This window comes from Eleutherodactylus coqui, chromosome 5 (assembly GCF_035609145.1).
Source record: "Eleutherodactylus coqui strain aEleCoq1 chromosome 5, aEleCoq1.hap1, whole genome shotgun sequence".
In the NCBI taxonomy this organism is placed as follows: domain Eukaryota; kingdom Metazoa; phylum Chordata; class Amphibia; order Anura; family Eleutherodactylidae; genus Eleutherodactylus; species Eleutherodactylus coqui.
In genome coordinates, this window is record NC_089841.1 from 157,246,928 (window position 1) to 157,274,862 (window position 27,935).

General features: G+C 45.6%; 1 protein-coding gene across 4 annotated transcripts in view; it reads left to right on the forward strand.

Moving 5' to 3' along the window:
• ARVCF (ARVCF delta catenin family member) overlaps nt 1-27,935 on the forward strand; it is a 595,983-nt gene that overhangs the window by 385,238 nt on the left and 182,810 nt on the right. Inside the window, exon 1 of one of the 4 annotated variants that reach the window (XM_066603463.1) lies at nt 4,776-5,190. The exons of 2 other annotated variants lie outside the window; for them this stretch is intronic. In XM_066603463.1, the coding sequence (XP_066459560.1) occupies nt 5,170-5,190 (21 nt within the window). In that variant the 5' untranslated portion in view covers nt 4,776-5,169. Of the gene's footprint in view, nt 1-4,775; nt 5,191-27,935 lie in introns of those variants that run through there. One more of the 4 variants, XM_066603466.1, reaches the window with a different exon arrangement.

The window sequence follows — 27,935 nt, forward strand, 5'->3', positions numbered from 1 at the left end:
TGATTGGTTCATCAAGCACCGTCTGAACCAATCACAGCCATTAATTGAATGACATTATTGAATGGCTGTGATTGGTTCATCGAGCACCGGCTTTGATTGGCTGAGGCAGTGCTCCTGAACCAATCAGAGCAAATCACTTGCTGGAGGCGGGGCATTCAAGTCCTGTCACCAGCAAGAGATGCTCCGTCTGCATTGAGGACTACATGGAAGCCTGTCGGAGCGCCGCAGCCTAGCGGGAAGGACCCGGACGGCGACTGCATGGTGAGTATGAGACACCCCTGAAAATAAGACCATGTGCCTCTTTGGGGGCAAAAATTAATATAAGACAGGGGATTATTGTCAGGGAAACACGTTAGTTAAACGAAAAACATTTATTTAAAAAAAATACATTAAAAAAAGTTGCAAGGGTTCTGTTTGTATGACAGAGTGAGCCACCTCTCTCTATTGGGCCTTTTAAATGCTGCTGTCAGTACACACAGCGGCATCTAAAGAGTTAACGGCTGGAATCCATGTTATCTCCCAACTGTTGTAACTGGGTGTCAGCTGTCAAAAACAGCAGACACCCACCATATATGGCTTGGCTCTCAAGACTGCTCCATACCGTGACACCTAACTTGATGGAAAGACGTTAAAGAGGAACTCTCATTACTTCTAAATTGCTTATTTTGGTAAATAATTGTTTTTCCCATAAAATAACAATTCTACAGCATATAGTCTTTTCTTCGACTCCTCTTAGCAATATATGAATAAATTGACAACTGGGTATTATTTTTACCCTTTTCAAAGGGGTGCGCCTACGCTATGAGCACTGAACATGGTGTTCAATCTGCAGGCTATTGAGCAGTAGAAGCTGAGCAGATTGATATATAGGTATGTGGGGAAATATTCAGTATACCTTGGATTTCATTCATTTATATTCCCAATGGTGCAATTTTTGACTGTTTTGGATGCAGAAATGTGGAGTTTTCCACTGTGGACATTCCGCTGATCTTGTTTCATTTTAGATCCGGCTGATTTTCTTCTTTCTTTTCTTCCCCCTCTTTTTTCGTTCTTCTTTCTTTTTCTCTTAACCTGTGAGCCTGTCTTACGAGGCTGAAGAATTCAGTTTTTTAGCATTGTGGTAGGACTTTGTCATATGTCATACATCGGTATGGGATTTAACTTTGTGGGACCTCTAAAAAAGAATGAGATTGGTTTGCCATAATAGATGAATTATGGGAAGTCTGTTCCATAGTGGTACCACCACATGCTCCCAACAGGGGAAATCTGAGCCTCAGCTGTCATAAACAGTCGTGATAATCACAATGTGTAGATGAAGAACATGACAATCTGCAGAACTGTCTGAAGTTATTGGGATCTTATTACTAGGTGAAATGGAATGTATTCGAATTATGAAATTTATGGATTGTGTGTTTTGTACGTTATCGGGAGCAGTTTGGGCTTTTTTCTTCTTACCACAAAGGAGTTGTTGCCATTGGTGATATCACAGTCTACAGCTTAGGCCGCCTGCACAAGGGCGGATTTGCATTACAAAATCCGGAGCGGGATTGCTATGACAATACGTGATTTCCTGCCCACGAGCGGAAATCGATTGTGATTTTACTCTCACAGGGGAAAAATAGCAGCATGCTGCGATTTTGCATGAGCTACACACGGCTGGCTTAGATTGAAGTCAATGGAAGCCGTCCGTTCCACAGCCATACTGCAATCATCATTACAGAATGGTCACGGAAGCGGCGTCTTCGCCATAGTGACGGTGCGGCGTCCTCTGTTCTGCGCGTGTGCAACGGAAGGCACATCAGCAGTAGAGGAGAAGACTGCAGAGAGGTATGCGGGGGTCACTGGCCGGGCACTGGGTTGAACTCCATTGCGGGAATCCTGCATGTGGGGTCTGACCTGCCCGTGTGCAGGCGGCCTTAGTGATGGCAATTCGGGCTTTTACCCAGATCATTTGGTACAGGTCACAACAAAGTCAGCTCTGTTGGCTCCTAAATGGATTTTTAGTTAATACTAAATCTGTTCTGCCCTCTGCTGCCATTTCCCTCTTTGCTGATGGGGGACATGGACCCTCCAGGCAGGAATCCTGACCCTTGTTTGAGTTGCTTGTCATGATCAGCCACGGAAAAACAGTTTTACCATAATGCATGCTGAGCAACAATGATGACACTAGAACTGAAATCCTGCCTCAGTTGTTATCGCTGCTACCTTGCAGTGCTCGAGTTCTAGGTTCAACTCTGATCAAGGATAACATCTTTTTGGAGTTTTTCAAAGCCCATGCCGATGTTGTCCTTGATCAGATTTGAACCTAGAACTCCAGCACTGCAAGACAACAGTAATAGCCACTGAGCCATGATGGAGAGGTGCCCCATCTGCTTGGAAGATGAAACTTGGGATTTCCTATCCAGCTGCGGTAGAAGCCATCTCTGTAGTGTTCAGGTACGAAATCCCCGGGATTGTATCTTCATTGAAAAAGGGTCCATTCACTTTCCTACAGGCTCTAGTGCAAAACACATTCCCCGTGGGGGAGTCATGTATACGCTGCACGTAGACAGGTGGGTTTACCCTCCCCAGATTCTGACATTACATTTGCTAACTGTTCCCAAAAGATGGATGTCGGCTTCATCACTACAGATTCCATGAAGCCATCACTTCCCATTAGAGTTTGCAGACTCTGTGGAGCCTGCGCCGACGCGCTCCACTGTCTACACGCCGACTGGTGGACGGACGGATGAGTTTCACTTACAGATACTACATTTTTCATTAAAATTGAAGTACGACTTACGAATTGTGTGCCACTAGGTGAATCTTCACCAAACTTTGTTCGAAAATGATGTTGCGCACTAACGACAGACCGGGAGACGTGAAAACCAAGGAACAAAACGCTCTCCAGCTTCTGTTGGCAGACATTTTGTCTCATATCCCCCCCAGTGACGAAGTCTGCAGAATACAATGTTTTCGTCCTCAATTAGCAAAACTGTAATATTAAGACGGTCCTTGTTGCTCATAGCAACCAATCATAGCGCTGTTTTTAGTTTACCTCAGCAGCTTGAGAAATGAAACCTGTGCTGTGATTGGTTAGTATGGGCATTCTTACTGCTGACTGTCAGATGGTTTTGCTAAATGAAAATGTTTGACTTTGCATTAATATCAAATGTATGTATCTGCATGTCATGAAACATGATTTAGTGTAATACCCTGTACTCGCTGTGGCGCCTGAGGGCTGCTTTGCACTCATCTGCCCCGTGGTGCCACCAAGTCTTCTGGCGAGGTGATATCCCGTGAGCCGAATCTTTAGAGACGAGCGGGCAGGTACTCGCATAAGGCACTACTCGCTCAAGTAGTTTGCCTTAGCGAGTACGCTCGCTCATCTCTAGTGCCTAACGTAGAAGGCCCTGCCTATTCATGGGACATCACTGATGACGTCCCGTGTCGGGGCCTCCTATATGCTGCAGCAGCCAAGTGTGTAAACAGCCAAGTGACCGCAGGAGAGAAAGTAACTAGCATCACTGCTGCAGCAGCACGTCCGCGGGGAGCTGGCTTTTATTTAATATACGTTTTATCCCGTCGCTAACGTATCCACTGATTGGACAACCCCTTTAGGGTGCAGAAATGCTGCGGAAACACTGCAGCTCAAACATTTAGGCCGGCTTCACACGGCCGTGACGTGGCGGAGCTCATCACAGCGCCCCCCAGAGACCCCAAACTTACTTGCAGATCCGGCGTCCTCGCTCCCGCGCCGCAGCGTCATGTGACACGCCGGCCACGTCACATGACGTGGGCGGCCGTGTCATATGACGCGCCGGCCGCATCATATGACGCGGCGGCGGTAGGCGGTGAAGCGTTTTCACGCTATCTTCCGCTGTAGCGTGACGGACAGGCTTCCATTGACTGCAATGGAAGCCTTCCGCGCCTACACCCACGGCAAATAGAGCATGCCGCGAGTGAGGACGGGAGATTTCACGGTGCGGAATTCCGCGGTGGAATTCCGCACCGTGAGCATTGAGCTATTAGGTTTAATAGAACCTAATAGCTGCGGGTAACGCGGCGGAAATCCATCCGTGTGCAGCCGGCCTTACTATTAAAGTGAATGGAATTAAAGCAAATCCTGTCCACATGTAGAGGGAAAGCTGCAGCTTTTCTGCTGTAACAGCAGTGTCATCTAACCTAAGATTTACTGCGGGAGAATTCCACAGCACATCTGCACCATTTCTCGCTCGGACGTATGGCAGGGCGCCTCTAACTTCTGGCTGGAGCGACTGGAATAAACAAGGAGCTGTAAGTCTCCACAGACGGCCCCACATGACAACATGCTGCCTGTCACTATATCATGTGTCTGGGGCCCCTGAGAGCCCTCCCATATGTGCCATACCTGCACAGGGCTCACTCACGCGGAGCTAAAAGCCCATTGATTTCTATTATGCCAGTCACACCTGTGGTTTTTTTTACACGCATGTATTATGTGTGAGAGAAAAAACGCAGTATGTGCTATTTTGGCGCATATTACACGCGGAATACATGCCAATATAGGCTATGGTACGCAGCAGGTACACATGGTACTGTGTACTGCGTAATACGCCACGACTAGACGCCTCAGTGCTGTGTGAGGGACACCTCAGTCCCCAGCCTGCACCGTCCTGACTGCAGCCTCCAGCGCGCTCTACATGGAGCTCCCGTCTCCTCACAGCACTGGCTACATGACAGGGGTTAGGACTCTGCCAGAGCTGAGGGGGACGGAGGGCAGAGCAGTGCTACACGAGGAGCCGCTGGCTCATGACTTTTTGGTGAGCGGAGCCAAATAATCCGGGTCACCAAAAAAGCATTGGAGCTGCCCGGCGTGTAGCTGCCGTCCCAGTCTGCTGGGTGTGGCCTGAGAGCTTTATTTGAGCTCCCAGCTGTGACCGTCTATCTGCTCCCACCCTCCGAGGAGGGGGACGGTTCGCTCACTGTGGGGCGGCAGTCTGCCAGGGACGGGAGAAGAAGGGAATGTGAAGCGTACAAAGGATCTGTTTTCGGCTGGACTATCTTCCGGGGAGGCTCGGGCTCTACGGCGCCGGCTTTGGGGATATTCCAGCGAGCTGTGTGTTCATGCGGAGGGGGATCCAGCAGCAGAGGCTGTCGCCGTCTCTAGTGACCTGTGGCCGCGCACGGAGGCTGCACTCAGCTGCATAGATGCCTGCAGAACTCCAACAGGTCAGTGTGTGTCATGTGTGTAACATGTGTGTGCTGCGGGGGGACAAGTTCCCACAACTTCCCAAGTTACTTCTGTGTCTGGGGGTCCTGGAGGGACTGCTGCACCCCCGCTGCATAGTCTGCATTCCTCCAAGGCTGACTGTACTTTTCTGTGGAGTTACTGAGTTGGGGGCTGGTACAGGGGGCACACAGGATGGCACCTGGTGGAGCAGCGTTATTTCTCCGGGCATGGAGTTGTGTAACGTGCTGCTTCACCCCCGAATCGGCTTTGATGTGGCACTGCTCACTATAGTAATATTTACTGTGATTTACTGCTACATCTGTATCACAACCTGGACTGTGGGTGTGAGCCGCTGGCAGATGATACAGCAGTCTATGGAGAAGTGGGTTATCCAGAGGGTAGATGCCCGCAGAGGACTGCTGTGCTGCCCTGCAATCTCCGGGCACATGAAGCTGGAGCAGATTCCTCCTGCATCACATTGTGTTCTGCTGCACTGTGTGGCGCTGGGTGCCATCCTGCATGGTGTGGGCACAGCAGGCTTTACAAGGAATAGCTCTTACAATTGAATCTGCACAGTAAGGCCGGCTGCACACGGCCGTGATGGGCTCCGCCGCGGAATTCCGTGGCAGAGCCCGTCACGCCGCCCCCCCCCCCCCCCCCCCAGAGACCACCAAACTTACCTGCGGATCCGCTGTCCTCGCTACCACATGACGCTTTGGCGTGATGCGCCGCAGCGTCATGTGACACGTCGGCCACGTCACATGACACGCCCACCGTGAATTACGCGAACCCTAAGGGCTCCTCACAAACGGATTTCCGCCACGTAATTCGCGGCGGAAATCCGCTGCGTTGCCTGCAGCTATTATTTTCTATTGAACCTAATAGCTCAGGGCTCACGGTGCGGAATTCTGCACCGTGAAATCTCCCGTCCTCACCTGCGGCATGGTCTATTTGCCGCGGGTGTATGCGCAAACGGCTTCCATTGCAGTCAATAGAAGCCCATCCGTCACACTAGCTTCCGCTGTAGCACAGCGGAAGATAGCGTGAAACCGCTTCCCCGCCTACCACTGGCGTGTCATGTGACGTGGCTGGCGTGCCACATGACGCTGCGGCGCGTCACGCCGAAGCGTCATGCGGGAGCGAGGACGCCGGATCCGCAGGTAAGTTTGGGGGGCGCCGTGACGGGCTCCGCCGCGGAATTCCACGGTGGAGCCCGTCACGGCTGTATGCAGCCGGCCTAACTTGAAGATCTCTTCCTTAAAAATCCCGGCTTGCCAAATAGCTGATAGGTTGATGCATCTCCTAAGACTGGATCTCTCGCCACATCCGCTTCGTAATTTAATATCTCCTCTGCTTTCAGGATTCTGCTATGTTATTTCACTAATCAATATTTGCATCCATGAGATTGCATTTCACTTTTACTACCCAACTCATTAGTATTGGAAGTGGCTTCATGGAGCGATTAAGGCTTTTATACACGGACAACATCTTTTATGTACACATCGAACTTCCACTATAAAGTAAGCTGATGTGCCATGATGATGGATCAGTTGTTGGTGACGGCCCATTCTGCATAGGCTAGGTTATTGTCAATGAATGACATGACATTTGTGTGCTACTATCTGCCGGACGGTTGTCATGATTTGCACCAATCCATAATAACTGGCTGTGAAAGTTCTTATTCTCTGGTTACTAATAAGGCTAATTGCTTCCATCTAGGATCTAACTGGATAGAGGACTTGCCTATCCATATAGTTATACCTGCTGCCCACAGCAACTGCTCTGCCCAAAATAACACCCGCGTGTATTGTACTAAACACAACAAGTATTTAGCCTGTTTGACATATTTTTGCATGCTTCCCTTGGAAATTTAGAGGGTCTTTCTGACTCGACCCCATTGGATGCATCATACACAAGCTAGGTCCATTCTCGCCTGTTTAACACATCCAGTTCTGAAGTGCATGGGAAATATATTTTTTGCTGTCATGCCAGTTTTGCTGCCATCATGGTTGCGTCGAGTTTGGACAGGTCTGTATGACCTGTGACTAGAAAGTGTACTCGCTGATAGGATCGGATTGTGAACCGTGCCAACAAGTCCTCTCTGCTTCGTGGAAGAGTTGTAGTGACACATTTTCCAGGTATGAAGTCAGCGCTGGGAGGCGTTGAGTACTACCTAGTATATTTAGCGATGCCCTTTTCATTCAACAGTTTACCATATATACCTGTTCTGGAGCAATCAAGAAAGTAATATATCCTCTTTTTTCCTGTCTGCAAAATCTTAATAGCAAAAGAAGGTTATTTTTCACCCTCAAAGAAGAATATACTATTGGCTGACAAAATCCAACATGGCTAACTGCGTTGTGCGGGGAATGGCTGGGTCTGCTAGAAGCCATAACGTAGAATTCTTGAAGGACCAGAAAATCTGCCAATGGCAGCTTTACTCCAGATATAGAAGTATTGGCACTAAAATGGCCATAAGCTTAACATAGCAGTTGCTAAATTACTGTTATTGCTATGGGCGGGAGAGTAGGCACCACTGATGGCACTTACATGGCTGGCTTTAGCCATGTACAACGCATGTGTTCGCACTGGCCACCAGCTTGTTGTAGGAGGGTCTAGGTTGGGGGCCCCATATGCAAGTTGTGTCACAGTTCTACTATTGCCTGCTTTCTGATGTTCAGAGGTGCCGCTGTCAGCCTATGCATGCCCCTGCAACACAATTGCTTGGTTTTGGTACTGTATCTATGCTTTGTTCTTTGTTCTGGCACTGTATTTACTCGCTGAGCTGTTCTGGTGTGGGTATGCTGCCACTTTCTGCGCAAGCAGACGGCCTTTCGATGTAGTATAGAGGCCTTTTTATCTCTCTCCTTATAACCGGACGCCATTTAGCCTTGGTGGTAGATTGGGGAACAGAAGTTGTACAAGTGTAAATTCCGTGTCTTCTGTCTTAAGGCCCGTTTAGTTGTAATTGTTAAAAAAATAAAAATCATCAGAATCGAAAGTGCGCTATAACCATTACATCTAAACGCGCCCCGTCGTGCACGGTTCGTTCGTCCAGTTTCAGCTAGCATAAAAATAATCGTTGGCTCGTTCACTTCTCATTGTATGTGAGACACGGAGCAGGAAGCGTTTAAATGGAAGAAGTCAATGATTCGCAACACTATTTTCCTGCCTAAACGGGGTGTGCGAACGAGTTAACAGTGACATCACTCGTGCGTTCAAATGAGAATCGCGTAGAAGTGCCATTACCCATACTGGAGTATCAGGGATATTAACCAAGTGAACCCATAAACCTCTTGTCAGCAGATAAAGCTGCCAAACTGTACAATGTAACTTGTCAGGGAAACCACCGTTACCATTATGCCCCAGCTTTTATATACTCATCCGGGGGGTTTTGCTGCCGTGGTAAATTTCTGGTAATGCAGTGCAACTGCAGCTACAATTGGGGTAGAATTTGGCTTTTTACCTTTATTGTGGAGTAGAGGGGCAGCTAAGTACCTCCTTTACCTGTAGTTTAATGTGCTTTAGATTTTGGCATATCCTGACACTCGCTTATTATTGTAAAAGGCAATCCGTCAGCTTGAACTTGCAGCGCATTATAGAGCCAATTAATGTATAGCTGTGTGGGAAAAGATTCGGCATAAGGGCAGAGTCACATGACTGTTTTTATGCAAGTATTTGCGCCTGCAAATTCTGTGCACGTTAAATACGGAGAATAGAACCCATTGATTGTATGTAATAGGTTCGTTCTTGTAAGCAAATTTTGTGCATTAAATAAATTTAAAAAAAAAAAAATTCTATATAAATGGGTCCTGCTCTGTTCTTCTGCGGTTTGCGTGGCCAAAGTGTCATAGAAGTCTTTGGGAGGTGCGAAAATATGCATGGGGAAGGTTGTGACACTGCAAAACGCATGGAAAAGAACACACCTGGACTTGGGCTTTAAATAGTCAAGAAATCCACCAAAAGGGTGTGACACACGTAGAGTCGCACACAACATGCAGATTATGGACCTCTTCGAACCCTGTTCATGCACAAATACGCTGCTGCGAGTGTTTGTGCACATATGCTCACGTGACTCTGCCTTAACTGGCATTTTATCCAATATATAGGTCCAGTGGGCGGTCATATCTATGATTGACAGCTGTTTCTCTATGTACAGTGACTTATAGGAGCGCCCCCCTGGACCTCGAAGATCAGAATGAGCGGGGGATATAAATGAAATATAACATATCTTTTCCCACAATTTTATATCTCTGTCTGTAACATGCTGCATTTTTAAGCTGACGGGCTACCTTTTAATGATCTCTCACCTTTTCGTAACTTACAAAATGAACGAGTAGTTTACACATTGTCAAAAAAAAGCACCTAGAAATTGTTGGAATCGAATGAAACTTTCTATGTGTGATTGTAACGCTGATATAAGTGATTACAATATTAGAGCAAAAGGATAATTTATTGTGGAAAACTGAACATTTGAAATGAGGCTCTAGTACCCTGTTGTACCGCCTCTAGCTTGGATACAAGATGTGATACGGGCGATCATGGAGGCTCTAGTACCCTGGTGTACCGCCTCTAGCTTGGCTACAAGATGTGATACAGGTGGGCATGGAGGCTCTAGTACCCTGTTGTACCACCTCTAGCTTGGAAACAAGATGTGATACAGGCGGGCATGGAGGCTCTAGTACCCTGTTGTACCGCCTCTAGCTTGGAAACAAGATGTGATACAGGCGGGCATGGAGGCTCTAGTACCCTGTTGTACCACCTCTAGCTTGGAAACAAGATGTGATACAGGCGGGCATGGAGGCTCTAGTACCCTGTTGTACCGCCTCTAGCTTGGAAACAAGATGTGATACAGGCGGGCATGGAGGCTCTAGTACCCTGTTGTACCGCCTCTAGCTTGGATACAAGATGTGATACAGGCGGGCATGGAGGCTCTAGTACCCTGTTGTACCACCTCTAGCTTGGATGTAAGATGGGATACAGGTGGCTATGGAGGCTCTAGTACCCTGTTGTACCGCCTTTAGCTTGGGTACAAGATGTGATACAGGTGGCCATGGAGGCTCTTGTACCCTGATGTGCTGCCTCTAGCTTGGATGTAAGATGGGATACAGGTGGCCATGGAGGCTCCAGTACCCTGTTGTACCACCTCTAGCTTGAATACAAGAAGTGATACAGGCGGGCATGGAGGCTCTAGTACTCTGTTGTACCGCTTCTAGCTTGGATGTAAGATGTGATGCGGGCATGGAGGCTCTAGTACTCTGTTGTACCGCTTCTAGCTTGGATGTAAGATGTGATGCGGGCATGGAGGCTCTAGTACCCTGTTGTACTGCCTCTAGCTCGGTTACAAGATGTGATACAGGTGGGCATGGAGACATACAGGTTCTGTATGGTACTGTGTGGCACACTGATCCACATTCGCTGTAACTGAGCCTCTATATCATGCAAACTCATAAGCTGTCAAAGTTGGGTGTCCCCGATGGTCCCATACATGTTCTATAGGCGATTAATTTATTGACCAGGCAGGCCACGGAAGTGTGACAATGTTGTGGAGACATAACTGTGACACCCTTGTTATCCTGCTGGAAAATGCCTCTTGGAAACCACCATGAGAGGAACATTAGGGCTGCAGGATGTCCTGAGTGCCATTGTCCCTCATACCACTACTAGGGGTAACAGACTGTTGTATGCGATGCCCACCCCAGACCATCCCACTAGCATTGAGGGCAGTGTGTCATTGTACAGTGCAGACAGGATTGAGGTGCTCACCCCGAGGTCTGCAGACACACACACTAGGTCATCCATGCCCAAACTAAACCTGGATTTGTTGCTGAAGACAACCCGGTTCCACTCCATAGCAGTCCATTTTTGTCATTCACAACACCACTGCAGACAGAGGTGACTGTGGGTGTTAAAGATAATACATGTAATGGGTGCTGTGAGGCCAAATGTCCTTCAGCCAAGCACCTGGGAATAGTCCCGACAGACAGAGGCCTGTAATGATGGCGCCCCCTGTCTCTGAATGGCGGACAATGAAACAGAGCTGCTTGTGCTTGTCTGACGATCAGATGATCTTCTCTACTGCTGGAATGTTGAGGCCATCTTGAGGCCAGGCACTTGTAAACGTACCCTCATGCATCCACTGGTGCCAACACCTCCTAACAGTCTGGTCAGAATGGCCCATGTAGGGGGCAATTTGTCGATATGAACATCCAGCTTCTCGCATCCCATCCCAATAATAATCCCCTCTCAGACTCTGGTAACTGGGTGAAATCTATGATTGCATCAAACAGACATATATCGAGTGGTCAACAAGCGCGGGGAGAAAGTCCACTACACACAAGGAGCCTCTGAGAGCCTTTTTACAGGACAAGGGTGGAGCCACTTTTAGGGCCTCAGGTGGCAGGGCTGTTCATCTAATCACACCACAAATCTGAATCATTTGTATGTCTGCCTGAGATGTAACTGCATGCCGAGTTTTGCAGCAAAATGTCAACTTCTAGGTTTTTTTTTTCCCCTTTAATTTACTGACTGTACTATATGTGAATTACTGTTGGTTATAAAGGCAAATTGAAGGCCACGTGGGAGTGTTTCTGCCTACTGTATGATATGTAACGCGTTTCACACACCTAAGTGTTAATTGAAACTCTACCATATGTTACAACTTGCAGATTTCGGCATCTACACTCAGTATCTGGGAAATCCATGAGTTCATTACTCTGCATTTTTGTTTGTTTCCCCGCGTGCACTGATAACTCAGGTGGGTGTGTTTTGTGAAGAAGCAGGGTGTGTCGGGCGAGTGAGCAATGCCTGGGCGGCAGGACATCCAGCTTTACTTGTATAGACAAAGGAAAGAAATAAATCTCATAGATGGTTGCACAATGCGCTCAGCTGATATCTCGTTGATGGTTTCCAGATGAAAATTATTGATCTTTTTAAATGTGGTATATGTCCCGAGTGACTTCCCCTCACAGACTGGTACTTTATCTAGACAGATGGAAGATGATTCTTAACTCTCAGTGACTTGTTCACGTACTGTCTTCTTACTTGGCTATTTGTATCCGTCGCTGAAGTCTGATCAGATTTGCAGTGTGCTATGCATTTGTCTCCTAAATGTCATTGTATTGAAGTCTAGTCTCTATGACCATGCTGTCTTCCCTTGGCTGAGGGGAATTGGTACCCCTGTAGTGCCAAACTTGGGCAAGTATAGAAGATGAGTTGATCAAGATTAGAGTTGAGCGAGCATACTCGCTAAGGACAATTACTCGATCGAGCATTGTCCTTAGCGAGTATCTCCCCGCTTGGAAGAAAAGGTTCGGCTGCTGGCGCTGGTGACAGCTGAGTTGCGGCCATGAGCGCGCGCGGGGGGGGGGGGGGGGTGTGGAGAGGGAGAGAGATCTCCCCTCCGTTCCTCCCCGCTGTCCCCCCGCCGCCAGCAGCCGCATCTTTGCTCCCGAGCGGGCAAGTACTCGCTAAGGGCAGTGCTCAATCGAGCAATTGCCCTTAGCGAGTATGCTTGCTCTTCTCTAATCAAGATGTTGGTGGCCCTTAAACTTCCACTGACTAGTTTGTTTTATTTTTATTGCACATTTTCAAAACCTTCAATATTGTATTAATCTGATGAAGAGGCCAAGGAGTCTCAAAAGCTTGCTGTAACTTTTTTAATTAAAAAATTTTTTTTAAGTGTTCTCTTGCTAAAAGCAATAGTACTTTAATAGATGCTCCTTGTTGATGTCCTCTTTATTTGTTCCACAGACCTATAAGGATTATTGGAGGTGATGTGTTTGCTTCTAAGTAGCATTCTGACTTCTAATATACCCTAATTACTGATTACTTACAAATATGTACAGTACTTGGTAGCTTTCATAGCAAAGCATCAGTTACAGGATTCCCTAATTACTGATACTTGGATTATTCTGGCTGCCATTATGGAGTTGGGAAGGAATTTTCCCCCCAAATGGGCTAATTGGCTTCTGCCTCATTGGGGTTGTGTGCCTTCCTTTTGGATCAACAAGGAGGGGGGGGGGTGTTAATTCAGTTGGTTTCAGAATCCTCACAGTGCTTCTAGGAAAGAGTCTGTCTGTAATATGGGGCATTAGAGAACACCCTGCGTGGTCCCCACCCTCCCCCACTACCAGGACCTGCACTTCTATTCCCCCTTCTTACTGGAGCAGACACTCCTTGGCAGAGTAGTGCTAATCCTATAATGACATTTCCCCTGATCTGCAAACTTTTTGGGGTGGCTAGTTCAGGGCTAGCCTCCCTGACACTCTTCCCTTTACCCCTCCTGTCACCCAGCTATCTGCCTGATCATCCTGCACTCCCATACTACCATTCAGTAAGCAGCAAACTCCTTTCTATGCTGTCAATGGATCTCAGTGTTGCAAGCTGCTCATTTTGATTCAGCATCTGGGCTTTCAAACTCGCAGCTTGCTCACATTTTGGACTGCTTACATGGCACAAAGATGTACATTGGACAGCATTGTCAATCATGGAACATATTCTAAATGGGCATGGTAAAAATCAAGTAAATACTAGTGAGAACTAACAGTAAATGGATGTGACTCCTTTCTAAAGTCACACACTTAAAGCTACACTTGAAATCAACCACACCTTGCAAGCACCTACACTCGCTCTTTTTGTTTCCTTTAAGTAGCTCTCAGCAGCAGAAACTCCTCCAATGAATCTTCTGTTAGAAAAGGACACGGCAAGTTCAACAGATGCAAATATCACACCTTAATTAATAACCATGTGCAAGAAACTAGTGACTGCAAATAGTACCATACTGTAAAAATGTTTCATGTATATGCTATAGATACAAATAATTCCACCTGATTTTTAAAGGGGTTGTCTCGCGAAAGCAAGTGGGGTTAAGCACTTCTGTATGGCCATATTAATGCACTTTGTAATATACATCGTGCATTAAATATGAGCCATACAGAAGTTATTCGCTTACCTTCCCTGCGCTGGCGTCCCCGTCTCCATGGCTCCGTCTAACTTCAGCGTCTAATCGCCCGATTAGACGCGCTTGCGCAGAAGGGTCTTCTGCCTTCGGCTCGGTCCAGCAGCAGCGGCGTTCTGACTCCGCCCCCTTCTACGCGTCATCGCGTAGCTCCCCTGCGTCACGCGTGCCGATTCCAGCCTCCTAATTGGCTGGAATCGGCACACGTGATGGGGCGGAGCTACGCGATGACACTTAGAAGGTGGCGGAGCCAGAACGCAGCTCGTGCCAGACCGAGCCGAAGGCAGAAGACCCTTCTGCGCAAGCGCGTCTAATCGGGCGATTAGACGCTGAAGTTAGACGGAGCCATGGAGACGGGGACGCCAGCGCAGGGAAGGTAAGCGAATAACTTCTGTATGGCTCATATTTAATGCACGATGTATATTACAAAGTGCATTAATATGGCCATACAGAAGTGCTTAACCCCACTTGCTTTCGTGAGACAACCCCTTTTTTTTTTTTTTTTTTTTTTCCTTCTGCGAAGATCCTTAATTCAAGCCGCCCATAGGGAAGTCTGGGTGTCCACACCTGAATTAACCCCTTGATTCCACAGGGCGTAACTGTATGTCCTGGCAGGGTGGTACTTAACACAACAGGACGTACAGTTGCGTCCTGAGGATAGATCTCTTCTAATCCCGCGCTATGTAGATCGTGGCATGTAAAGGGTTCATAGAGGAAGTGGGCTCCCTCTGTGATGTCATTGAACCCTCCGTTATGTAATCGCGGCGGGCCGTCTGGTTACCATGGCAACAGGATGCCAGATACAGATGCCTATTATCTGAAGTCTTGTTCTCTATCATGGTCCACATATAATTTATTTTGAAACTGATCTGACTCTTTTAATTTCTAGATGAAGTTGACTTGTGTTCTATGTCTTGTAAGTTTTGCGTGTTTTCTGTAGTGTGCATAGTTTTCACCACAATAGAAACGTGCAGAGAGATTGAAATGAATTGTATGCACCTTATCAGCTGTGTAAACTGCATTGTTCTGTACTTTTGACATGGTTTAACCTTGGTCACAACAACCTTTTTTAATGGGGTCAATTTTAGAACAAACCCTAGTAACTCAAGAGTCTATATCTCTATTTACTTAAAGTGCCTATACACATTAGATGGCTAAGCGAGTGGCTAATGGCCCTTTCTATGTGGGCTGACAGTCGGGTAAATGACTGCACGAGTGGTGACGTCACCATTAAGGTCCTTAGCGCTCGTGCAGAGCGTTTACATTGAAATAGACCTGCCCTATCCTTCTTACAATGGCTGGGTTAGTACGGAGCAGGCTCGGGACACGCTGTGATTTTTTTCTTCCACGCAATATATGCAATTTGTATGAGTGGCAACATGGCAGTCTCTGCATTGGTACAGTGTATTATGCAATTATCAAATGTGAGACATCCCTCATGGGTGCTAGCTCTAAAATACAGTTGATCATGGCATCTAAATGGTTAAATGGACGGATCAAGCTGGCCGTGTTATTTAAATGGATAGAGAGAGGCAGGGGGCTGCCTCTGTCTTATTGTGACCCCCCCCCCCCCCCCAATGTGATGAGATCATGGGGTGCCATTCAGTTGTTGCTGCAGCCTGGGGCCTTGTGAAGGTTCTTGGTCTTGCCATGGCTTTCAGCCTATTAGGTGAGGCACAGCGTTCACTCTCCGGTAGTCCTATCATTGTCCGTTTACATGGCCCAATGACCAGGCAATTTAAAGGCCTTTAAGGGTTCACCTGACTGGCTTGCAATAATTTCTTTGGTAAAAACCAACCTTCATCTGCAGTGTCAGACACTTGTCCCTCCTGTCTGATAGTGTTTTTGGACTCCCAACCTTGTAGTGCAGCCAATGTAACAAGTCTGTCTGTAAATATGGTTGTTGGAGGATGTGGGTTCTTTCACCAATGACACAGTGTTAGTTATTACATTGTTTCTGTATTTAAGCATGTCTGCTATCTAGAGCTAAACTCTTCAGGCATTCTGCGTGTGATGCTGGCTAATAACTAGTTAATTTGTTTGTTACATAATGTCCTCTGCTAGTGAAATGTGAGTATGACACCTTCCGGTGTCCTCAAGCAGCCAAGATCTGTATTTGCTCTACCGGACATGAGACAAAGGAGTAAAGTAAACCACCAAATCCCATGTTGATTACGTAAACTGATGGTCTTATAAGTAATTTGTCGCGGTTTACACCGTATACAACGTACTGCTGCATAGAGCGGACTTGGCTTTAACATCACTAAATTATGACACAACTAACTTTCATCTGCATTTTAACATTTGCAGTCTTGTTTTGACCTCCAGTGAGTAGGTCAGAATAGATGTGTAAGGCTAGGTGCAGACTAGCCACGAGTGCGAGTTGCGCCTCTGCCTGTGGGCTGTCAGATTTTTAAAATTTTTATTTATTTTTTCATGGACGCATTCGGGTGTCTTATTTCTTGTCAATGATAAGGATGGAAGTGAGGAAGACCCTTAAAGAGCAGGAATGCTTTGAGGTGATTCTACGGTGACTTGGCCTACACAGATACTCTGCACCGCATACCGCCTGTTGCCTAAGTTCTGCCATTTGCAAGGTGATGCAGACACCCCTTAGTGGGAGCTATTTGCTGAACCTGTAAACTCCAAAGCCTGATGCTGCTACTGATAAGATACATGCTGGTCACCTTGACAACGCTGCCTTTTAAACACTGTTCTACAGGTAAACTTACCCTGTAGTGGTGCTTGGACTGTCTTGTTTTATTGAACCAGGATGCGAATAAAGAATCAAATTGCGGCCTGTCCTATCTTGTGCATGCTCTCGCATCGCACCGCCCATTGTCTTCAATGGGCCGTGGGCAGCATTGCACCATGCGCAAAAAAGTGCACGCGATGCAAGGTCTCAGATTGAAAACAATAGGAAAAACTCTGTGAACCTCCGCCGCAACTGACAGCCACAGTGGAGGTTCCCTGCATCCCCGAAGTCATGCAAGGCTGTTCTCACATGAAAATGCCTCTCATAGAATGGTGGAGTTGGAAGGGACCTCCAGGGTCATCTGGTCCAACCCTCTGCTCAGTGCAGGATCACTAAATCATCCCAGACCGTTATCTGTCCAGCCTCTGTTTGAACACTTTCATTGAAGAACTCACCATCTCCTGTGGCAACCTGTTCGACTCATTGATCACCCTCAGGGTTTCAACACTTGTGTTTTTTTAACGCAAATGTCAATGGGATTTTACAAATGTTAAAAATGTATCACACAAACTTGCGATACGTTTTTAACATTAAAAAGGCCCATTGACATTCATGTTTAAAAAAATAAAAAATAAAAAAAAGCGCTAACACAGCATTAAATAAACACAAGTGTGAAGACTTCCATTGAAGAACTTACCACCTCCCATGGCAACCTGTTCCACTCATTGATCACCCTCACTGTCAGAAAGTTTTGTTTTTTTTTCTAATATTTAATGTGTGTCTCTTCCTTTTCAGTTTCATCCCATTGCTTCTAGTCTTTCCTTGTGCAAATAGGGCTGATCACTTTGACAGCTATGAAGTCTCCTCTCGGCCTTCTTTTTTGCAAGTTAAACATCCCCAGATCGTTTAACCGTTTCTCATAGGGCATGATTTGCAGACTGCTCACCATCTTGGTAGCTTTCCTCTGAACTTGCTCTAGTTTGTCTGCCTTTTTTTAAAGTGGGGTGCCCAGGACTGGACACAGTATTCCAGATGAGGTCTGACTAAGGAAGAGTGAAGAGGGATAATTGCCTCACGTGATCTAGACTCTATGCTTTTCTTAATACAGCCCACAATTGTGTTGGCCTTTTTAGCTGCTGCATCACATTGTTGACTCATGTTCAGTCTATGATCTATTAGTATGCCCAAGTCTTTTTCACATGTGCTGCTTAGCCCAATTCCTCCCCTTCTGTATATGATTTTCATTTTTCTTGGCCAGATGTAGAACTTTGCATTTCTGCTTGTTAGTCGCCGCCCACTGTTCAAGCTTTTCTAGATCTTTTTGAACCATCTCCCTCTGTTAGCTATCTCTCCTAGCTTTGTGTCATCCGCAAATTTGATCAGATTCCCATCAAATCCCTCCTTCAGATCATTTATAAAAAATATTGAAACACTGGGCCTAGCACAGAGCCTTGTGGTACCCCAAGTACCAAGTGTGGATTTCACATAAATGGCAAGGTGATATTGGGCTGATTCATAAAAAATCAAATACACCTGTGTAAACATTCGACCTGTGTAAACATTCAATCATTCACCTATGAATGACCCGTCTGTCTACTGTAACTGGAGGCGGGTGGGCGGCCGGAGGCGGTCTCTGGCTAGCTCCACCTCCATTCACTGAGCAATGATCACCGGAGAGACAATGGTCCCATATAAAAGAACACCTAGTCTGTGTACAGCCTGAAGGTATACTGTAAGTACAGCTGTGTTTCAGGAGAACAAGGTTACCTGGGCAATTCCTTTACTTAACAGCAGGGTAATGGAAACCTGTCATTGTCTAATGTACGCTGGGCACAATCCCTAAATTAACCTGTTCTATGTTTTAGTAGTAAGGTTCTTTTGTATTGTTCTTACATTCTCTAGTTAGGCTTCCAGTGTCTCTTGCATTCAATCCAAGATGGCAGGATGCATGTACTTCTCATCAATTAGGTTATTGGCCTGCATGAAGAGCTGTTATCCATCTTGTAGCATACATTTTTGACCTGTATTGAGTTTGTGACAATTTCAACAAAAAAAACCCCCACAAGTAGGCCTACTTGATATATGTGCCAAATAAAAATAAGTGAGTGTGTCCTGCTCAACACTATGGCTAGAAGAGACTGCCTACAGTTAACTTTACTCCCTCTCTTTCACCATCTACATGCCTCTTTGATAAAACACAACTACCGTATAGTTTGCAGCAGCCATCGGTCCAGTGTGCTCCTTTTTTCCTTGTCTGATAGTCACCTACACACTAGTGTTTCCCTACATTCATTTTAAGTTAGCCCAGTTAATGGAATATTACGGCTTCACGTATACATGTTTTTTTTATTTTTCTTTTAATATATAAAGATTTACAAAAGAATTTTTTTTTTTTTGCCAGACAAATTTACTATTTGCACTACGGTAGATATTACATTTGACCAACTTTTAACCCAATCCTCCAACATTTTTAAAAGTTTCTCGCATCTTTAAACTAGAGAAGGAAAAACTCTCAGTGGACAGATTAATCCCCCCCCCGCTACTTATTTCTGTGTACTTAAATATGGCTGTTTCTTGTCTGGGCTGATGTTGTACATTGTGTAAGGTCACAAAAGGACTTATGAAGTGTACCAGACATTCCTACTTCACTCTGTCACCTCTGTTTTGATGGGGAGATGAATCTTTATGCAGCAGAGTATCTTAAACTCGAAGTGTTTGGCTGTTACTCTATCAGGTCCATGATGTCTATAGTTCTAGAGCCACTCGGAAGGTCAAGCTCTGTGTCAGGCTAGTCCACATATACAGTGTGGTTTTATGTCTGCATTTTAGAAGTCCATCTGTTTTTCTATGAACGGCATCCATAAAGGGCTAACCTATTGGGCGTAGAGTACCATGAGCCCCCTGAACCATTATTTCTGCCGTCTTCCACCTAGCGTAGGATCCTGTTATATGCCACTTAATTCATTTTTGGCATCGGCGTGTGTTTGTGGTCATTTAGCAAGTGCTGGAGTCCCATGTGTTCTGGTTGCTTAGGCAGTGCACCGAATGAACAGTCAGTGAAACTTGGCCACCGTTGTGATCATTCCAAAGGATACTTTGTTCTTTTGTTCCTGTGTCCACAATTCCTTTCAGGGTTTGAATGTCGTCATGCACATTCCTGTAGTTTGTCTGTGCAGAGCATTATGCAAGGAAGTGGTCCAGTTCTTGTCTAGGGTACAATGTGTTAATACTTCAACTTTGTGAAGGAGTATAAATTAGGAGGGAAACTACATATTTCCTCAGAAAGCTTATTCCGGCGCTTACTTTGATTTCTAATAATAAAGTATAGAGCGGTAGAATTGTGTTATCATAACAACTTTCATCTCTTTCCGCAATGGTTTGCTGATCCCTTTTAAGTGTGACTGTGGAGACATGGATTCATTTCATTTTCTATACATTTCATATATAATACTAGTTCTCCACAGGGGCGCTGGCATATACTACAAAAACACTAGTCTTCAATTGCCTTTATAAGCTTTCTCCTCTCTGGACTCCTGACTTGTGGTATTGTAGGAATGGATTACTTCATAGGTGTCAAGGTTTATCTAGATGGAATTAACAGGTGGGGACATGAACCTCCAAGTCAAGCTTGGGATTTGTTGGAGTGTATGCTATTTGACAGAGCTTCAGTACTGGATACAGCGTACAGAAGATGCACAGTGTTTCTGGAAGAAGGATGCTTATATAAAGGAGTTGTACCAAGACTGCGAGTTATCTCCTATCCCCGGTGGGGATCTCGCACTGAGACCCAGACTATCTTGACTGGTTGTCCTCTGCCCTCTTCATTGCAGGATTACTGCGCCCATTGCAGTGAAGAGGAGACTAAATGGAGCACTGATTGGGCGCGCACACTAACGCTCCATTCCCTTTTAATGGGACTACAGTGAGAGCAGCATGACAAGCACTTGTGTATTTCCATTAGCCCCATTGAAATAAAAGAAACAGACTATGCATGCTTGGCCAGATCTCGCTTCATTCTGACATCACTGAAGGGGATTAGTGACCCATATAGTCACAGGCCGAGGAGGACATGGGACCCCTTCATTCTCAAGATTGGTGTCACCTCCCCTCCAGCTGGCTGATTCTTCTGCTTACTGTGACGAAGTGTACAGTCACAGGCTGTCTTCCTGCCCTGCAATGTACGCTACGTCACTAGTTCGCAGCCTAGGAGGGAGTGCCGAGCTATTGCAGAGACTGCTCATGTGCTCTGTCTCTGCAATAGATCAGCATTCTTTCCTAGCCAGTGAACACTGTCACAGGGATGTGACCTTCACTGACCTGCAGGAAGAAGGATGCGAGGAATGCACGCTTCATAACAAGAAGCTGATCCAGGTGGCTGGAGGTGAAGTGATCTGGGGGACTGCCTGTAGTTATATATAATTACAGAAAATGGCCGTTACTTACTGAGTAAGGAGTGCATATAGATGCATCCTCCTCTCACCATGCAGGTAGCTGACTACCAAATGGAGGAACCAATAACACCGGTGCAGGACACCGATGAGACAACCACTCACACTGCCTCTTGATAATGAGGGGGGTGGCTGCTTGGTGTATACTCCCACACATAGTGGATACAGGGTGCCAGACCATTCTGATATATGTAGTTCACCATGCAGACCAGCAACCTATTAATGACGCTATGATAATTCGGCGGGTTGCCCTGCATTTCCATCAGTGAACCACATTGGTACTGCCACTGGGCTTCCCCTGGAGTCTTAAAGCCACACTGCATGTGAATGATGGATAATAAATGCAAGGCATTGGTTGGATGTTGGCCAAGATACATGAGCCCACTCACCACTTCACGGTTCCTTGCATTGTAGTGGGTCCCTACACTAATATAAATGCATCACAGAAGGGGAAATAAAAAAATCAAAAACCATCACAGAAAATGGCCTTTACTTACTGCGTGAGGAGTGCATATAGATGCATCCTCCTCTCACCATGCAGGTAGCTGACTACCAAATGGAGGAGCCAATAACACCTGTGCAGGACACCGATAAGACAGCCACTCACACTGCCTCTTGATATAGAGGGGGGGGGGAGGCTGCTTGGTGTATACTCCCACTATGTGTGGGAGTGTACGCCAAGCAGCCACCCCCCTCATTATCAAGAGGCAGTGTGAGTGGCTGTCTTATCGGTGTCCTGCACAGGTGTTATTGGCTCCTCCATTTGGTAGTCAGCTACCTGCATGGTGAGAGGAGGATGCATCTATATGCACTCCTCAGTCAGTAAGTAACGGCCATTTTCTGTGATTTTTTTCAATTTCCCCTTCTGTGATGCACCTGTAGTTATATATAAATAAAATATTCTATACTCACCCATTCCTCCTCAAACAGGCAGAAGTGCTCATCTGAGTGCTGTAACTATTAAGCTGTTATCAGCTTTATTAGTCTATGCAGAAAATTCTTTAGTGGCCCCTTAATGGCCTTTCATTTAGACAACAATTACATGGCTTGTTGACATGTGACCCCCTGTACGTGTGATATCTTGCCACTATTGAGGTCACCACTGCAGCAGTTGCAGATCGACACAACATTGCTGGGGAATCGGGGAAGAGTCTGCGCAGGAGTGATGTGGGTTGGTAAAAGGAGTCTGGGGCCTTATTCACACAAACGTTTTATAGCTGCTATTTTGTCCCGATAAGACATCCGGAAATCGTGGTGAGGGGAGGAGGAGGTGCTTGTAGCAGCAGCTAGCACTGCTAAACTCTCTACCCCTCCCTTTGCTGGCAGCTCCCATAAGCTTTAATGGGAGCTTCTATTGCTGCGATTAGCTTGCAAAGGGAGGGGAAGACAGCTTGGCATCGCTAAATTCTCTTATTCCCCAGCCGATGACATATATATGCCAAACCTGGCCGTGTAAATGAGCAAGAAAATGTGAGATTTAGCCGTGACATGATCACAGCTTTCTCTTGTTCATGCAATCCTTTCTTTTTTTCCCCATGATCCAGGCAGTCGAAAATCGCAACGCCCGTGTGAATCAAGCCTTAGAAATTATTCACATGGCCGTAGGTGTTTTTCCGTGCACCTGCCGGCTCCGTAAAAACGTATGACCGGGTGCACAAATCTAACATTTGTGCGCTCGTTCAGATGGCCCGAGCCCGACGCATATACGGTGAGGCCGCAATGCCTTACCTCCCCATGGCCAGCTCTCTGCATCTCTCTTCCCCTCCAGCTGTTTGCAATGGATGGGGGCGGAGCTAAGCTGCTGCCCCTTGTCCACCACACCCTGCTCCCTCCTATTTCAAACAGCTGGAGGGGAGGAGAGAAGAGGGAGGTAGTTTAGCAGTCACGCTGCTAAACTCCCTCCCACCTCCCTTCTCCGGCCACTGTCATTGACTCCCATAGAAGTCTATGCAGCAGCCGACGTATTCCGGGCAGAAAGATAGTTCCAGGACTATCTTTCCTTCCTGGCATAAAAGCGCCTGGCACTATATTTGCCGGCCGGGTGCATTTACGCTGCAGGAATACGTCTGTGTGCTGTGATGCATTGGAATCCAATACATCCGATGGTAGCCTATATCGGACAGCCGATATACGCTCGTGTGAATAAGCCCTAGAGGTGCTTTTACACCTAGCTATATCAGAGTTCACTCATTTGTTTGTGCAGTCTGTTTATATGTGCAGATAAGTCATTTGTTCATTCACTGTATATGAGTGACTGAACATTCGTATTTAAACAGAACAATTGGCAAATGAGCCAATGATCACTGTCATGATTGCATAAAAAAAACGATAAGCGAATGAATTATTATTTAATTGTTGGCTGCATTTACACTGAACGATATATGTTTTCAGGCATTTAAAATAAATAAAAATTGTTTAATGATAGTTCCTTGTAAAAGTGCCTTTACTCCTTTTTTGTTGTGTTCTTCTTACAATTGTCATGTGTCTTGATAAACCCTTTAAAGTATTACATCTGTAGTTAATAACCCTTTAACATACCGTAGGTAAAGGAATTCTTAAATCTCTTGAACAATGTTGGGGGTAGAGCTGTAATTCCTCTCTGGTTGTGCGGTGGGTATGTGCCTGTGCCAGTTCAGATGGACCTGCTCCCAGTCTCTCCTTTATTAGCAGTCTGGCAGTCAGCTGAGTTTGCAGTTCTCTCATGTAGAGCCGCTTGCTAGTTGTAAATGGAATGGCGGCCGTTTCATGTAATCTTTAATTGGCCAAGTACAGTCCTGTGAATGATGAAAATGGAGATTGTCCGCATGCTGATCTTGTCAGACTGGGCGATAATTTATTAATGGGACTGATAATCTTGTACACCTTTCCCTGATTGCTCTTAGAAACACTTCTTATGAATAGCTGTGCTTATAACTGTCATACCCTAGGTGTCCAGAGCCCAAGTAATTATAATGTGCCACCATCATCCATGCTAGAAACTGTAAAGGATTCGTATGGGGTGCTATGGATTTTAATGTGATATTTATTTATTTTTTTTAAACTAAAGCAGTAAGGTTTTTAAGGGCGTATACATATTTCAGTGGCATTCCAAAAGCTTCTCCTTACCTCTGTCACTAAAAGCAGTAAGCAATGTAGTGGAAAGTGACTGACAGGTTGACATTCCAGACAAGAGAAACCCATTTGCAAACCTAGTTTAATGTGCTCTTACTGGCGTTCTTCCCCATAGAACTAGCAAGCCATACGGAGTAGTGCTGCCCGGCTGACTTGGTTAATGCTTTGAGAAGGTGCCAGTGATGCGTGACACAGCCACCACTTGTCTGGAACTAGTGCACATTCCTGTAGTACTCGTGCTGTGTACCGGCAGAGTCCATGGTACACGTTGTCCCTGCACTATAGCCTGCACTTGGCATTTGCTCTTACTGATTGTATCTCCCACACCTCTGCTCTCCCCCCAGCACAGATGCAGCGCTTATACTCTGTAACAATAGTTTCCACAACCGAACCATATCGGCCAGCTTGTTCACAGCTAAAAGCACCAACATTCTGCAGTTTCATCTGATATCGGTGGACGGTATAATCCTCGCTGTAGCCATTTACATGATTCGTTTTGGTCTGGCCGCTTCCATCCAAACATTTTGTGTTTTTATGGCATTGTCTACATGAATGGAGCGTCGTGGAAGTTCTTTATTTCTGAGTGACACATTGGGGGAGGGCTGGTCTTGTTAAAATCTTTGGCAAGTCTGAAACTTTGTGTAAAGGAATTAATGCAGCTGCTTTGTATTCTAATTTATGTATAGAATGCCGACCACCAAAAACTCTACTTCTCATCCACTTTCTTAACTATGCTGCAAATAAGTGACTTGTGTTTTTTGAGGAACTCCAAAGTTCTCACTGTGTAATTGACAGTGACAGTCTTTAGTCACTGCGCCGTGGAACTACAACCTTCAGTATTTTGTGTATGTAATTAGAGACCTAGCAGTTTTTATTTTATTTTTTTAAAGCCTGCATTTAATCCAGGATCTTGTATATCAGAATTTTCTAGGAGTGTTTTTAGGAGAGCCCCAATATTATGCAGCAGAGCTGAATTCCTAGTATTATAATGGCATTATGCACTGAAGTATGCATGTGTTTCATGTAATCCTAACCTAAAGCTAGGCATGAGTTGAAAAGTTTACCCTGCTGCATGCTCGGCCACATTTTCCCAGCTCTTGGCAATTAGTTGTTCTTGTGAGAACTCCTTCCTTGATCAGTGCACAGTATCCAGAGACAATAGCCTTCTTCTTGCATGTTGCTCCTTTTGTATTAAGCTCCATTATGCTGGAGCCCAACCCCTGTTTGGCCTCCTTTTTGATGTGTTTACATGAGCAGGACTTTGCTTGGGTCTCCGTTTGCTGCATTGAGTATCTGTGATCTGGATTCACCGGCAGAATTCTACTTTCAACTCTGCATCAAAATCCACACGTTAGCGGTGCAGAATATTTTGTTATGAGTGAAAGGTCCCTTAGACTTACTAGACATCTCTATGGTTACCAGCCACTCTAACAAAATATGGAGGGAGACAAAAGCTGGAGAAATAAAAAAAAAAAACTTCCAGCCTAAAATCTTCTTTCTGCTGAAATAAGGGAAAAAAATCACATCAAGATGTACAAATCTTAGACAAGTGTCTGTGAAATGGCTGTTCCTGCTACTTTTTCAAGTTGCCTGTAATAAATGATTATTCTGCATATGCTTGTATAATTTTTTTTTTCTCCAGTTTTTCTATACTTGGCAACAACGGCAAATTCATCAGTAACTGTGGTCCTATTATGAGATATTAGACCACAGCTCGAGGTCTGGAGTGCTGTCGTTTGGTGTATGGCTGATTAGACGGCTGCCTGGATACCTGGAGTTGGTCGTGGTGCACAAGATAAATGGAAGCTTTTCAAAGGGACTTGGGAGTCCCTAGTGACCAGTGAGGGAAGCTATTCGTGTATGAGGATGCCAATGTTTTTAACTTCCACATGTGCATTCACCAGTCACCTCACATTACTCTAATAGGTGGTTATTTCTTGCACTTTTGGTTTTGCAGATGTGTTCAGCATAAATCCATCTGCTCCTCTTGTCACGTGCAAGTGAAGCCTCTGTGGCATGAAAAGTGGCCCTACAGTTGAGCATTTGACCCCCCCCCCCCCAGATGTACCAAGATTGTTTTTTTTTTATTTTGAAACTTCCGTAATTGATTTGCCCAGACTTTACATGTTTAATCTATTTCTAGAGGCTATTTCTAGAGGCTAGCTGATCTTTCTTTGTACCCATTGTTCAGCCAGAACATGTGAGGCAATAAACTCAAATAGACCTTGAAATTTGTCAGCACTAGAAGATGGTATTCCCAGTGAACAGGGGCTCTATGAGCGTAGCACTTTGTACCACTAGGACTGTGAATTTTATATTATGTCGTTAGAACCTTGGCACTAAGAGAATACATATTGCATTAGGTTAAGAGCTAGTTCACATTCTGACTTCTGGGTTCCGGTTTTCCTGCTCTAGTTCACTCTCCTTGTGGACCTTGATCTATACTATTTTAATTATGAAATTGAGAGGTATTTTATTTGTGGAGGTGCTGGATTTCCAGCTTTCCAAAAGCAAATGACCATTTCAGGGTTAAATGGCCATAGAACAGAAATACCCCTGGTGAAGCCGTGTTAACATGGCAATATGTGAAGGGCTCAGACTTAATCTTTGTCGCTATTTCAGCCTGAATTGGTCATTTTCTATTAAGTAATTTTATGATATTTCTATGATAATTTTATGATTTTTTTTTTTTTTTTTTTCTTTTCCCCTGCTAGTCGTAATACTATATTATGATTTATAGCTTATGGATCTGTGTGTATACTATTCTATGTATTTGCACTTTTAGGGTCTTTTGTATACAAAACACCCTTTTTGCATTCTTCTTCTACATACTTCCCTGTTTGGTGGGAGCTCATTTTTTGTTCCTTTTTGTACAATTTCCTCTGATTCGCCAGAGGTTTGTAGTGGCCAGTTACTGTGTTCCTGTATATCAGCCAGTGCAGTTCTTCAAGTGTTAACTTTTGTCCAGTGTTTTTAAATTGTATTTGATTACAGATTCTCTTTGTTTTTGTTATTGTGGGTGTACATTATGGCTTTTGGATGTATTTGTATTGTGTGGTTTGAAACCCCTTTTAGCTGACTACCAGAAATTTTGGGGTAAAAAAAGAGCTCCGTGGCTCTTCCACAATTCTCATTGCAAAAAGGTCGACATCCGAAGAGGTACGCAGGGGTCACTGGCTGGGCACGGGGTCTGAGACAGCTGCGGTATCCTGCATGTGGAAATCCGACTCAGCCACGTGCATTTGGCCTAAGGCCGCCTGCACGCAAAATGGTTAAATACTGGATTCCGCAGCAGGATCTGACCCTGTGCCCTGCCCGCGGCCCTGTATACCTGTCGTTTCTGTTCTGTACTGCGGATGGTCCGCATGGCTTGCTGTCGGACATGTGCAGTACAGTGTTTTTTGTTTTGTTTTTTTCTTTTTAACTCCTGCTTTCCCCGCATTATCGCCTACTAATGACTGAGAATCCGCAACCTTTCCGCAATATCAATTGCGGAAGGGCCGTGGGTCAGGCGGCTTCCATGAGGCCATC